Source organism: Alligator sinensis, unplaced genomic scaffold, assembly GCF_000455745.1.
Source record: "Alligator sinensis unplaced genomic scaffold, ASM45574v1 scaffold551_1, whole genome shotgun sequence".
NCBI lineage: Eukaryota > Metazoa > Chordata > Crocodylia > Alligatoridae > Alligator > Alligator sinensis.
In genome coordinates, this window is record NW_005842526.1 from 664,562 (window position 1) to 679,189 (window position 14,628).

Sequence of the window (14,628 nt, forward strand, 5' to 3'; positions counted from 1 at the left end):
AGAGGGAAAGCCGGAGAGCAATCCCCACCTCACCATAAATTGTGTAGCTGAGATCCTCCCATTGGGAGGCTTTGGTAGACTCTGGCAGGGGTCAGCCTGCCCGCAGTGCAAGGGACAGGCCTTCACCCTCTAACAGCACCAAGTCCTTCAAGGCTGAGAAGAAGGGGATCTCCCCTGCTAGGTCAATAAACCCACTTGGGCCAAAACCATCATCACAATTGAGTAACAGCGACTTGTCCCTAGGCTAGAAAGAAGCAAAAGAGTGGCTGTGTGCCTAGGGGGTGAGACAGCTTCTGCAGACCGTGCTATTTGGAGGAGGAGACCTGACCGGCACCATGGCCATGAAAGGCATATTAGGGTCCCACCTGAGTTTGCCCTGAGCTCAAACCCATGACCAGTGGGTAACGGCCAAAGTGATCTGGACAGGAGTCCAGGAAGAGAAATAACCTGCGCTGTGAAATCTCCTGTGATGCTGAAGACGTGCAGTATTCTGGTACTGATTGCTGCTGAAGGGTAACGGGATGGGTTCCTGATAACGGCCTGGAGCCATCTCTGAGAGGCTGGGAGTGGCCTTTTCTCAAATGATAACCATCTTGCATTTGTGTGACAACAGAATGGGTCTCAAACTGCTTTACAAAGTGCCTCTTGATCACCCCCACAAGCAATGGGCTGGAGGCTTTGGGCTGCAGGCCCCAGTGGAAAAAACCCACAGATGCAAGGGAGAGGGAGAGAGAAGGCTTTTGAGCAACAATTTCTATTTCCTTTCTGATCTGGTGCTTGCACCTGATACAGAGGTGCTTGACAAAGGTTGAATGAATGAATAATGCATGGTGCAGACATGCTTTACAGGTAGATACAAGCACCATCTGTAGCAGGTGTTACAGATGGTTATGAGCCAGGCTGATGCACCATCAGTCTAGTGACCTGCCGGATTGTAATTTATCTGAACAAAAAGGCAGACAGTTTTGTCCTGGTCCTAAGGTTTTCCCAGGACCATGTGACATCTGGGACACTGGGTTAGGTCTCTGATCTGAATTGCATTGGTATAAAGTTGGAATGACACGCTGGGTCATATTCTCAAGCGGTGCAAATTATCACAGTGGAGCTGTCAGCGGGTCGGGCTTGCACTTCAGATGCCCCCTAGTTTGGGGCCAAGAGGCCAAAGGAACGAGGTAGAGAGCAATCCCCCATTGGCATAAATTGTGTAGCCAAGATCCTCTCATTGGGAGGCTTTAGTAGACTCGGGCAGGGGCCAGCCTGCCTGCAGTGCAAGGGAGAGGCCTTCACCCTCTAACAACACCAAGTTATTCAAGGCTGAGAAGAAGGGGCTCTTCCCTGCCAGGTCAGTAAAACCACTTGGGCCAAAAATCACTTCATGGTACCTCCCCTGCCAAGTAACAGCCCTGAACAAACTAGATGTCTTAGGTGGTATTACTGGTAGGCAGGCTATTTTGTTCCTCCCCAGAAGTGGCTGGTTTTCAGGGGCATGCGAATGATCCCTGTGATCCTCCTTCTATTAGTTTTTTTCAGGGGCATTTGAATGATCCCTGTGATCCTCCTTCTATTAGTTATAATTGCAGAGTAAATTGCTGTTCAGTGTGACTAAGAATAGCAGGTGTCACACCTGTAAGCAGGCCATAAAACAATTTTGGATGAAAAATGCTCTGTAAATCAATCTGTTATTTATTTTTATTTGATTTATGCAGGTTGATTTAAGACACGTACAAATAGCATCGAGGTGCTTTACTTGCAAATGAATGCAACGCATCTTCAGACATATTAAAACTCCCTATTCCATAGCCCTGTTTAGTTTCATTTTAGCTTAATATGTGATGACAGATAATAAATAAGTCTAAATCAGAAGAGATTTAGTACCAGAAGGAAAAATAAAACGAGGAATAGTAATTATTTACCCCGTCTTGTTTCTGGGATAAATTCTGATACAGTTTCTTTGGGTTTTCTGACGACCTTGGATTACATTTTTCTGTAGGAAAGTCACAAATAAGAAAAAGGAATTAAAAAGAGAGAGAATCAGGGATTTAAAGGATATCTTTTCTATTAGTTCAGATCACCTTGAAATCGGTGACGTCTGCAGTTCAATCTACAGAAAGGCAAGAGTTTGGGAATCGATGCATTTTAAGTCTGGACACCGAATGGTTCACACTATCATTGCTTCAGCTGCGACAGAAATGCAGAGAGCCTGTGATGGAAGAGATGCTGGTTACACCGAGCAAGGGGCAGGTGGTAAGTTGGGAGCGATGAAGCATGGCTACCCCTCCACCTCAGCAAACTGCAATAATAAAGTCTTGTGTGATGTATTTGCAGGTTCAAAACTCTCAATGAGCATTCATGCAGCGCGCTGAGCGAGGAGGTGTTGTCCTCACCGAGAGGAAGGGAAACTGAGGCACAAAGAAGGTAAGTTACTTGCTACACAGTGTATGGATGGCAGAGCTGGGAAAATGACCCAGGCGTTTTGTGTCCTGTTGCTAAGCATGAAGCCGCTAGAGTTTCCTGGGAGGAGTGGGTGTCTGTTTTGGGCACAGATGACTTGTTCCTGGCCCTTCATCCTCACATTGAAAGCTGGGTGGGCAAGTTTAGTTCCCCCGGGCTAGAGGGTCACCTTGCAAGGGGAGCAAGCCTAGGGTGGCTCACTGGGCATCTCCCCTGGATACAAAAGCCAAACGCAGGCAGATGGCAGCACCTGTACTCCTAGGGGATACTTGCCACTTGTCTGAATGCGCTACTGTCTCTAAGGCATGTGTCAGAGGGTACCGCTAGCTCCAGCAGACCAGGGAGCCACGTGGGCATGGCTAGACCTTCTCCGTCATGCCTCTGGGCATGGTTTGAGGGGAGTGGAGCTCCACAGATTGTCTCCTGCGGGCTTCACGCTCCTCCCAGTCCTCCTCCGGCTCGAAGCCTTTGAAGATGGCGAGTCTCTCGGAGAGCGTCTTGGTGTGTGGGAAGAGAAGGTAGTTGTAGATTAGGGAGGCAGCTACTGCCCCGACCAGTGGTCCCAGCCAGAAGACCTGAAGTCATGTGGAGAGGAATAAAAATGCAGCTGCTGATTGAAGGGAGCCTAGAATAGGCACGAAACCTGCCTGCAGCTGAATCTGATTTGCAATCTGCCTTCCTGGGGGTTTATTCCTCATTTGTGGCTTATGGCTCGAAGTTCAGCTGTGGGACAGGGCTGGGAGATAAGATTCTTGCACTTCTATTCTTAGCCCAGATCCTAGAGGTTATGTTAAAGGCGGGGGTGGATGTTTGACTCCAGGGCTCTGGGAGGGCATGGTGTTGAGTGGTTAGAGTAAGGCCTTGGAGCGGAGCCGGGGATTATAATCGAGCTCAGCTCTTTTGGTTCATTAACACAAACATCTGGTTGTGCCCCCAAACCCACCCAAAAGACCCGGTGCGAGACTGAACTGAGCCCAACTCAAACAGGAATCAGGAGGGGTTCGTCTGGCATTAACTCTAGCTAGACTCTGCAGAGGTTTGGCACCTCTTGCCAAAAGGGGCAAACCATACGCCCCTTTTCCTGTTGCAACACTGCCTGCTTGGATAGGCAGTTAGACCCCCAATTGCCCTGCCAAGGGCTGCTGAGCTCTGCATCTTTATTGGCAGCCAGAGCCTGGTATAATATGAGGACCTCCCTTTGTTGTAGTTTTGCAACCAGGCTAGCTCTTGGGGTCCTAGAAGTGTTATCACTGGGGGGGCCTCAGTGAATATTTTTGGCACGGCCAAGAGGTGTGGAAACTGGATCCTTACCCAGTGGTCGGTGAAGTCTCCCACTATCACAGCGGGGGCAAAAGACCGGGCCGGATTCATGGAGCAGCCTGTGTAGTTGATCTAGGAAGAAACAGAGTTGTTTGTTAACGTGATTCCCTTTTGGCATTGAGAAGGGTTGGAAACGTCTCAGGGTAGCTATACACGTGTTGCGGGGGGCAGTGCTTTAATTAGCGCGGCTCTCAGAGACACAGTGCCATGTGTATTCAGTGCCCTGCGGTGGGGGCACTTCAACTGAAGTTCGTTCAACAAGCTTTCGTTAAGGCATTTTGAAACACGGGGGCGCTGCTGCATGTGACACGGAGGGTGCTGGAGCGTGCTAATGAGCATGCTCCAGCAGACTCTGACCCTTACAGAGAAAGGGTGCTGATTAATCAAGTCCGCTCCAACACATGCTAATTAGCATGCATTACAGCAGAAGTCCATCAGGTGTATAGGTGTGTGCGATTGGCACGATTCACTCGTGGAGCAGAGTGATTCACCCTCCATCCTGCTTGCATTGTTTTAGCAAGCAAGTGCCCGATGGTTTCTATCCCTATCAGCAGTCCTGTGTGTCCTGAAGCCTTCATTCATGCATCTTGCATCACAGAGGAAGACCCCCGCAGCTGGAAAAGATGAAGCTTGGTGTGACTGGCTTCTGCTGGGAGAGGCTATATTTGTGGGGCGGAGGGAGTGTTGCAGGCCAGTGTTTGCTCAGGGACTGATTTATGAATCTGTGAGAGCAGGAGCGTGGCCCTGCATTCGAACAGCGCGCAAAAGCTTTTGCAAAATAGGTTGGCACAAATCTGTTGCTGTTGCATGCAATTCATGTGGGGTATTCAAAACTAGAAGGTGCCGCTTTACTCCTCTGCGGTGTCTCCGGCTGGAAAAGTGGTAGTGCCGAGGGCTCATAAGTTCCAGCAAAATGCACAGCCTAAGTGCTAAACACAAAGGACCGATTCCTTTGTCTGCAGACTTTTTTTTACCCACCTTTGCTTCAGTTCCTTGCCCTAAGGAATCCACCTCCCATGGGGAATCACCAATCTTTGCAAAGTGCTTTGAGACACTTAAAAACTGCAGAGCAACAGTATAGTGTCCCCTGTCCCTGACTAGGAGAGCTGTCTGTCTTCAGTATGTAGATGGCCCCCTTTGTGAGTATGGCACCAGGGTGACTTGCAGTCTTTAAACCATGCACACTGGGGCAGTGCAACCCCCCACTTCATGCTACACGTGGAGCACAGAGATGCTAAGGTTCAAAGTTTTGAAGGTATTTAGATGCCTGACTCTCACTGGCTTCAAGGTTGTGCAAGAAGGCTGTCAGAGCCAGGCATCCAACTGAGGCCTCATTAATGCAAGCTCTATTCACTGAAAAGAGAACACTCTTGAAAACTCGTTCTAGAGATGACGGTCTCATTAAAGAACGACAGGTCTTGGATACAGTTGCCTAATGGATCTACAATGCAAGAGGTTTTTACACCACGTGGTTGTGATACATACTCCCAGGAGATGTCCCAGGGCGACAGAGAGGCCAATGGATAGGGCTGGAGAACCCACGTTATCACTTCTGCGGTCATCAGTGGACGCAAAGATGCACAGGACCAGCTGGAAGGTGAGGAAGAGCTCCATGGTGACTGCCTGCCCTGTGGTTGTCTCGTTGTACAGCTGAAACAAGAGCAAGGTAGCGTCTCAGGAACAGGAACCCAACCAGGTCCTTCAGACCACATCCTTCCTGAATCATAGTATAAAGCAGAGCTGGGCAAATAATGGATGTTTTGGCTCTGTGGCTGAAGTCAGAAACAAATTGGGAAAGCTCGCTTTATCAGGATGGCTGCGGACAGATGAAACATGCACTGCTGTGTCGTACCCCTGATTCTTCCAGAGGCCATTCTCCAGCAGATTGGACAAAGTTAACCCAGTTTAAGTGCTTGTGTCATCCTTCTCCTAGTCGTTTACCCCAGTGTAATTCTGCTTACATCAGCATCGACAATGCATTTATCTGCATCCTTTGTGTTTGAGAAAAAAAGAAATCAGGTCTTTGGAAATCCCACTTTTATTTTGTTGTCATGTGAAAAAATCACCAATTCTCTCTTTCAAAAACCGGGACACATGCATTGCACCTCGAGTGGAGGCTTTCCAGTAAAGATTTCCAGCAATTGCTTCCCAGTTTAAACTGAATCTGACCTTGCTTTGAGATAACATCCCTGTTGCAGAGCTTGATTTCTTTTCTCTTTTAATCCCATAGAACCAGCAGCACCACTGGATATGGCTGGTTAAGTCAGTAATTTGTGGTGCCAGTGGAGCTTTGAGTCATGCTCGAGATGTTATCTAGGTGCTGCTTTCCCTGCTGGAGCCTGAGATGTACCTTTCTGAACACCGAGGGTTTATGCAGATGTTCTTGCAACCACTTCACCTCTTTATCTGCCAAGAAAGCCGATCTCAGCCATGCTTGCGGAGATCCCAAGGCTTTCATAATTTCATAGTTGTTAGGGCTTGGAAGGGACCTGACAGATCATCGGGTCCTTTAGTGCAGTAATTCTGGATTAATACCAATGGAAATGAGTCTGGGTCTATAATAGACTTTTTACCAACTGTTAGTCAGGGTAACTCCCTTACTGAGAATGCAAGTTTATTGGTGTAAAGATTCAGGAAGGATTGGGAAGAGCTGGCTTCCCAGAGCTCACCGGTGTGTCTGCTGTACAAGCCTTAGCCGTAAGCATCCTGATCTGGCTGACTTCTAAGGATACAGCCCAGTGAGCACCAATGTAGGACTTGCAAGCAATTAAAAGGGGATGTTAGCTCTATTCCTGTGAATTAAACAATTTAGGGATGCTAAAAGCTTTCAAGCATTAGTGACCTGGATTCAATTCAAATAGCTAGATCTCTGCAAAGATACAGGGTCTGCTTCTACTTGCCCTGAACCTTGTGCAATCCTTGCCATTCTGTGAAAGAGTATAAAAGTTTCACTGACTCAGACGGTGGAGCCAGCTAATGCAAACTAAACCCAGCGGGCCAAGCGTCTTCTTCTGCGGCCCCTTTACACCACTCTAGCAACCTAAAGGGGACATAAAGTGGTTACAAAGGTAGTTGCCTCTCACTTTAAAGTCCCTTTGCTGTCAGAGGGAGGGTTATAGGGGGTGCTGAGTATAAAAGGAGGATCTGGCTTCATGGCATCTGGCCTGGGACATCTTTCTACCTGTGTAAACGGTTCCACAAGGGAGATGGCAAAAGAGATTTTTTTAAAAAAATTTAATTTGTATCTGAGGCCAAATTAGCTAAAACTAATTCCAAATCCAAGAGTCCAGAACCATAAGTGGCCCTACTACTGGCAAATATCCTCCACCCGCACCTGGGGCTTCAGATGTTTCCAAAACCTTTGGCAGGCATCCTACTTGCAGGCCCAAGCCCGGAGGCTTGGGGTTCGGATGCCCCGAGTTTTGCTTGCCCTTAGCCGTAAGGCTCTCGGAGCAAGCAAGGGAGGAGATGGCAAAAGAGATCAGGCTGGAAGTTAGAGCCATGTTCCCAAGTGTTGAACAACCTGGAGTCAAGAGACTCGAGGGAGCGGGGGAGGGAGGCTGTCATGTTAATGGTAGTTCAGCGGGACATCCTCATCCCAACTCCTTGGGTTCCCTGATTTTCATGCCTCTAAGTCAAAGCTTTCAGGATCGCCTCCCTATTCACTCCTGTGGTTTTGTTGTTGCACCATATCTGAACCCAGAGTCCAGTCTTAGTAATGGGAGGGAAGCTAACCGATGGCATTGCCAGGGCAGACATGGCCATTGGGTACTGTGAGAAACTAGAACAGGACAAAGTAAGTGGGGATTATCTGATGAGAAGCACCGATTGCATTAAAAACAAAACCCAAAAAACCTGCCCTGCTAGCCCTGGTGCCAAGGAGCCTGGCATGGCACCAGCAGCCTGAAAACACTGGCAGGACATCACATGGCGGAGAGGCATGTTTCCACACCAAAGCTGCACACACACAGATGGCTGAGGCTGGAGGAGGGGAGTCGGCAGAAGTCAGGATGTTCCCAGGGTTAAATTAAGCCAGCCGTTCTAGGAACGGCCACGTGTGTCTCTGACAATCAGAAAGTGGCATTTTATAGCTGTCAGTTCCCTGGGCCATGGTTGGTGGCACTGTCCTAGTGATCAGAGCAAGGGGGACAGGGCTTATGGGGGGCTGTTCCCATGCCTGAAAGCAAACAGAGCCAGACCCTGTGCCAGCTATTAGCTGCCTCGGTGTGATCCTATTCCACCCTGCTCGAGTCCCTGAAAAACAGGCCTTGCGAAACATGGGTGGATCCTCCCATTCCTCGCTGCTTCTTGTGCTGTAACGTGATGGTGCATTACAAAACGAGGCGCTTTGATGTTCTTGTCGGGGTATGAGCCAGGTACAATATAGGACTGCATTCAGGTGCCTAATTGCTGGAGTAGGATTTGGCCCATGGTGTATGAATGGAGCACAGCACTGGGTGGCAGGACTGATTTCTAATCCTAGCACTAGGAGGGAGTATGGCTGAGCAAGGAGAACTTCAAGCCGGGACTCCTGGGTTTTGTTCCCCTTGCTAGACGGGAGTGGGGTCTTGCAGCTTGAGCACAGGGCAGGGTGGCAGGACACACAGGCTCTAATCCCCACCTCCAGGACTCCTGTATTCTGCTTGTAGCTATATATGTCCTCCCCTTGCCTCTCCCATCTTCCCTAAGCCCCCAGCCCCGACCCCCCTTTCCTGTACCCCTGAAAGGTCCCACGCTGGCACTGGCACGGTCCTTACCTTGTTGATGGCCAAGTTTCCCCGGATGGCTGGAGGGGTGATCTCGTGCAAGATAGCTGCCCCAGCAACCCCTCCCAGGATCTGGGCCACCACGTAGAAGACAGCCCTGAGGAAGGAGATGTGTGAGCCGACGAGGCAAGCAACCGTCACGGCTGGGTTGATGTGGGCCCCGCTGACGTGCCCCAGGGTCTGGACCAGCGTGGCGATAGCCAAGCCGAAAGCCAGCGAGATTTGCAGGACGGTTGGGAGAGACAAGGGCCAGCTGAGGGCAGAGCCCAGGCCGAAGAATATGAAGAGTAGGGTGGCTATGAACTCGGCAAAGACGGCGCGGGTGAAGGCTACAGAGCGGAGTTCCCACATCATGCGGCGACCGGTGCTAGGGCTCAGAAGACCTACTCTACCAGCTGCTTCTCCTGGCAGCGATCCCTGCTCCTGTGGCTGCTCCCTGCAAGGATGCTTGGGTGCCAGATAGATGTATATATATGCTGAATATCCAGGGATCTCCTGCTGACAGAGGTGGGGCCCAGGGCTTAGGAAACCTGATGCTTTATCGTCCTTGTTCCAGTTGACGAGGCTTCAGACCCTGCCCCCTCTATTAAGTGGGGAATGTGGCATGTGCCAGCCTCGGGAGCCCATACATTAACTTGGAGATGTCCGATAAAGCGCTGGTCTGAGCTGCAACTTCCCTTTTCCTCAATGCCATTTAAAAAGGTCCCTAATCTTTGGTCATTTTTTTTTCTCCTCTCCCTCCATCCCACCATCATTGCAACGGGGAGAGGATAGTAAGTCAGTGAGGCTCTGGGGATTGATCTGAGTCAGAAATCTGTATTTGCTCAACCTGAAACTGCAGGACTTTGTCTGTCCATCTGTCTTGTCTGGCATCCAGCTGGAGCGGACTTTGGGGTCCTGATGTCTTGGGTAAAACCTTCAGGCCCAGCTCTGACCATGACATGAAACAGCTATAGCTGTTTTAAATTTTGGAGACAGGGGTTGAATTCTTCACCTCCGTACTTCTAGAGGCGGTTTTTTCCCCTTGAATCCTGTATTTGAATACAAGTAGAATGGATCATAGCAGGCATTCGTGTATCAAATAGACTAATAGATGTATGAATAGTTAGGCATGGCTTCTGGTCTCTTCTCAGGAGAGAGAGAGAGATTTAGATGGTTGCAAAGCCTGCAGCTGGTAGGGCTTGCTGTTGGATAAAATGGGGTGGGGGCACTGAATCCAGGGTCTTAACAGGACTGTGAGCGCATGAGCCCAGGAGTGCAGAGGCAGTGGCCAGGAAGCCTGCGAGTCAGAAATGCAACGTGCATTGGTAGTGCTCTGTGGAATCAAGCCCAGGATTGTAATAAGAGGCAGGGGCACATCTACACATGAAATTATTCGACACAATAAACGTCAGTGCAGCATTCACGTGTTTATACGTGTGCCCGGGACTGTTGCATGTTGAGCCGGGGCGGCACAGCGCTGGCTGGCAGGGAGCCTGGGGGTCAGCGGCTCCACCCCACCTCAATGTGCTGCAGAGGACGTGGCTGGGGCACGAGGTTGCTCATGTGTGGGGCTAGACAATAGGCAGCCCTGCACTTGTAGTATCCTCGTGCCCCAGCCGGTCCTGGTCACTGTTTACACATGCGCCGCGGTGAAGTCAATAAGTCTGCCATAGAATAGCACTTGTGTTGGGCAGTACTATCCTATGGCAGAGTGAATTAGTTTCCTCTGGCCTAATAGCACTGCTTGTGTAGACAGTGATGTTTTACTGCAGAGCTAATTAGGCAGCTCCACAGTAAGCATCTTGTGTAGATGCACCCAGGGGCATGCACTGTGGGTGGGATGTGGGGGACCAGCATTAGGATACGATAGAGCTGTAGATTAGGACTGAATTGCATGAGCATGGATCCTTTTGCCTATAGCACCGGAAGAGAGCTGGAATTAGAGTGAATTGCTCCAGACCCATCACTGTGCCGGCCTGAAGAGTGCTGCAGAGAGAGAGGTCCCTATTAACTCACTGGGGCTTGATCCAGCAGGTCACCGTAGTATATCTAGACAAGGAAGCTCTGTCCCAGATTGCCCCTTGGCATAGTGGATCAAATGTACCAAGGAGAAGCAGGAACCAAGCAATGTTCCTGCTTCTCCCAGTGGTCAGTGCTGGAGGGTCTGCTGTTTCATAATTTCATAGATGTTAGGGACTGGAAGGGACCTGACAGATCATCTGGTCCAGCCCCCCTGCACTTGTGTGATTATTTTTCCTGGGCTGACTCCATTTGACTTTTTGATCCCCAGCAAGTAGTGCCACAAAAATGTCTTGCTGTAGCTCCAAAGGCATGAGTCAAAACCGTGCTTGTGCCAAAGGTTGCTTGTGCCATCTGAGCTGAAAATGGGAGCCAGGTCATTTGGGCTGGAGAGTGCAAGGTGGTCAGAGTTGGTGCTAGACACTTTGCTCCATTGTATGCTGTGGGCTACGGAAATCAGCATGCTTTAGTCATGAGAGGCACAGGCAGACCCTCTGCCTCTTTGAATGTGTCTTCAAGGACAGGTGATCCCATCGTCTCTGGAGTTTTAAACCTTCCTGCTGTAGGCAGTCACAGGTGACTGGACCCATGCCGCGGCTATCAGAGATTCCTCTAAACTGTTTGAATCTCTTGGGTCTGGAGGAATAGTATGGAAATATCACATGGATAACCTTTCTCAGGAGTCTCCTCGCACTTCAAGCTGATGGGTCAGCCAGAGGTACTTTAAAAAAAGGCTCTCCTTCCCTGAAACACAAAAGGAAAAGAAAATTCAGCAAAAAATTGTGGGCCAGTTTGGCTACAGACCCATGTTTCCTGTTCTGCGGCTCACTGACAACGTGCTGGGCCATGTGGTGATGAAACTGGTGTGATTTGTCTTGTCGATAGATGTGTTTGGGATGACTTGATTTGTGGGAAACATTGATTTCATATGAATCATTTTTCATGATCAGGTTTCCAAAATTGCAAGGAGACAGAAGGAAGAGCTGAGAAGAAATACAGCCTGGGCTGGTTTCAAGGTGAGATGGTTGGTAATGCCTTAAGGTGGAATCACTGGAGTGGAGTCCAAAGATGTAAGCTGAATGCTTAACTCTTCAGCTGTTTTCCTGGTTGTTCGTTGATGGACAGGGACAGTAATACTGACCTACCTGAAGGCTCATGAGGATGCATTAATTAACACTTATGAGATGCTTGGATCATACAACAGGAGGTAGAGGAAGAACAAACTATGGGGTAGAGGCCTGCCATGAATGCTGGGAGTCCTGGTTCAATTTCCTTCTCTGCTACAGACTTCCTATGTGACCTTGGGCCAGTCATGTAGTCTCCCTTAGCCCTGATGTTGCAGTCTATAAAATGGGAGTAATAGCAGCACCATACTTCGCTGACTATAGGGAGGCTAGATATATCAAAGTATGCAAGGTATTGGATGTTACAGTGATGGGGGGACCACATGAGTACATAGACAGACATGGACAAGGCAGGTTCCTAGAGATTTCCTAAACTTCTAAGAATTTAGCATTACTCAGGAAATGCTAATCTGGGATGTTGCTAATAATGAATGTGATATTATTAAACTCAGCAATTACACAGAATCAGTAGCCAGTGTGATTAATCATTATTACTAGATAGCCAAAGGTAACACATGACTAGTCAAGAAGAACTCATTAAGCAAAAGTGAGACAGGATTACAGATTGTAGAAGGGGTGGGGAGGGTGAAACTGAGAAACAGAGAAGGAAAGGGACTTCCCCAAAGTTATTTGGTTTTGATCCCATTTCACCAGGTCTACTGGCCTCCCCATCCTACACTGCCTGCCTTGCATTTGAGAGCTGGGGGGATGTTAAATCCTTGTCTGGAGGTCATGGAGATAGTACTGGAGGCTACAGTACACACTGCATGGCCCTGTAGTTGGTACCAGGAAAGGTAAAACCGTCTGCAGTTCAGAACAAGGTTGTCCCACTGCACCGGGGTGGGCAAAATATGGCCCCCGGGCCAGATCTGGTCTGCAGAGGGACTTCATCTGGCCTGCAGTGAGTTTCTCAGTCTCGCCTGGCCCAGGCACCAACCAACCCATTGACAAGTCCCACCACCCCTGGGCGTGCAGCGGGGCTGGGTTGGCTCTGTGGCTGGACTTCATTTTCCGGCAGCCCTGATAGCAGCAGCTCCTTCTGGCTGCCCCCACCAGCCCCAGCCCCACGGAGACCAGCCTGGACCTATGCGGGCAGGACCCAAGCCCTGGGCTGAGCACACAGCCCCAGCGCTGGCCCCGGCTCACCCCACCCCATGCGGGGAGTCAGGGTCCATACAGCGCCCACTCCAGACCTGCCCACCCTGGCCATGACAAGAGGGGGTGGCGGTGGGCACTGGGCAGAAGCTGCTGCTGGGTGCAGGTGAAAAGCGGGACCTGGCAGTGGGCAGTGACTGGGAAGAGCCATAGGACAGCCCCAGCGTGGGCTCTGAGTGGCAGCAGCGAGAAGGGCCCAGCAGCAGCGATGGGGCAGCGGTTGCACCCGCTGCCAGGTTCTGCTTTTTCGCCGCGCTCAGGAGCAGCTTCTGCCAGCCATCACCGCTCATTGTGGCTGGGGCAGGTGGGTCCAGAGCAGGTGCTCCAGGGACCCATCAGCTTCTTCCTGGAGGATACCATTGCCTCCATGCCTAGGTCATTGCCGCCGAAGCCCCCTGCTCAGGGTAGAAGGACAGCTTGGAAGTGGCGCTGGTGGCAGCAGGGGCCCTGGCTGAACTGTCCCTGCTGAAGCTGTTGCCCACCTGTGCCCATGCCAGCTCCCCTCCTGCCTGTGGCCCCATCCCACATAGGGAGGTTTGGTGAGCTGTTGCATGGTGGGGAGGGTGGGTGCTGACCCAGTCCCTGACAGCTCCCCCGAACTCCCAATGGGCTCCATGGGCTCAAATAATTGCCCACACCTGCACAAAGCCAGTAGTCCACCCTGGTTTCATCAAGACATGCGATTCATTCAAAGCAATAAACTCCAGAGCTGTTTGAAGCAGAGTAAACTACTCTTGGGCACAGTATCTACATGTGCACCCAGGACAGCAGCAATTTGAGCGAGGGCAGAGCAGTTTATGCCAGGGCCAGGGGCACAGGGGGTCAGCCCCGGGCTCCAGGTGGTGGCTTTGGACAGCAGAGGGGCTAGCTGGGGCACGAGGGTGCTGAAAGTGCAGAGCTGTGTGGCTAAGTAGCAGGCAGGAGTCTGCCCCATGGCCAGTGTCTACGTGTGCATTTAATCGTGGTTAATTACTCTGCCATAAAATAATATTGTCCCTGGCGGTGCTATCTTATAGCAGCATTAATTAATTACAGAATCAGAGAACGTGAGGGTAGGGAGGGACCTCAGGAGGTCACATCTAGTCCAACCCCCTGCTCAAAGCAGGACCAGCCCCATCCACATCACCCCAGCCAGGGCTTTGTCAAGCTGAACCTTAAAAATATCCAAGGATGAAGATGCCACCACCTCTCTAGGTAACCCGTTCCAGTGCTTCACTACCCTCCTAGTGACATTTTTTTTCCTAGTATCTAACATAAACCTTCCTTGCTGCAACTTGAGCCCATTGCTCCTTGTCCTGTCATCTGCCCCCACTGAGAACAGTCCAGCTCCATCCTCTTTGGAGCCATCCTTCAGGGAGTTAAAGGCTGCTATTCAATCCCCCCTCAGTCTTCTCTTCTCCAGACTTAAATCAGCCCAGTCCCCTCAGCTTCTCCTCATAAGTCATGTCCCCCCAGCACCCTAACCATTGCCATTGCTCTCTGCTGAACTCTCTCCAATTTGTCCACATCCTTTCTGTAGTGGGGGGCCCACAACTGGACACAGGACTCCAGATGTGGCCTCACCAGTGATGAATAGAGGGAAATAATCACTTCCCTTGATCTGCTGGCAATGCTCCTACCAATGCAGCCCAGGATGCCGTTAGCCTTCTTGGCAACAAGGGCACACTGCTGGCTCATATTCAACTTCTTGTCCACTGTGACCCCCAGGTCCTTTACTGCAGAGCTGCTGCCCAGCCCATCAGCCCCCAGCCTGCATTGGTGCATGGGATTGTTCTGTCCTAAGTGCAAGACTTATCACTTGTCCTTGTTGA

The 14,628-nt window shown here is 50.4% G+C and overlaps 1 protein-coding gene and 1 pseudogene across 1 annotated transcript; both read right to left on the minus strand.

The window, feature by feature from the left end:
• Nucleotides 1-189, minus strand: LOC112551613 (annotated as a pseudogene).
• A 1,390-nt stretch (nt 190-1,579) lies between these two features.
• AQP2 (aquaporin 2) lies at nt 1,580-9,038 on the minus strand. Its single transcript, XM_006031726.2, has 4 exons — nt 8,529-9,038; nt 5,257-5,421; nt 3,763-3,843; nt 1,580-3,026 (listed from the first exon to the last, which is right to left on the minus strand). Exons 1-4 carry the CDS (start codon nt 8,889-8,891, stop codon nt 2,811-2,813), a joined length of 825 nt encoding a protein of 274 aa, XP_006031788.1. The 5' UTR covers nt 8,892-9,038; the 3' UTR covers nt 1,580-2,810.
• Between the last annotated feature and the right edge of the window lie 5,590 nt (nt 9,039-14,628).

What these genes read in the sequence shown, in the direction of transcription:
- AQP2 (XM_006031726.2), bottom strand. Translation starts at nt 8,891, where the DNA reads ATGATGTGGGAACTCCGCTCTGTAGCCTTCACCCGCGCCGTCTTTGCC. An exon ending in GAAACTTGGCCATCAACAAG is followed by an intron (nt 5,422 to 8,528) that starts GTAAGGACCGTG and finishes CTCTTGTTTCAG; the next exon opens with CTGTACAACGAGACAACCAC. An exon ending in GAGACTTCACCGACCACTGG is followed by an intron (nt 3,027 to 3,762) that starts GTAAGGATCCAG and finishes ACATGACTTCAG; the next exon opens with GTCTTCTGGCTGGGACCACT.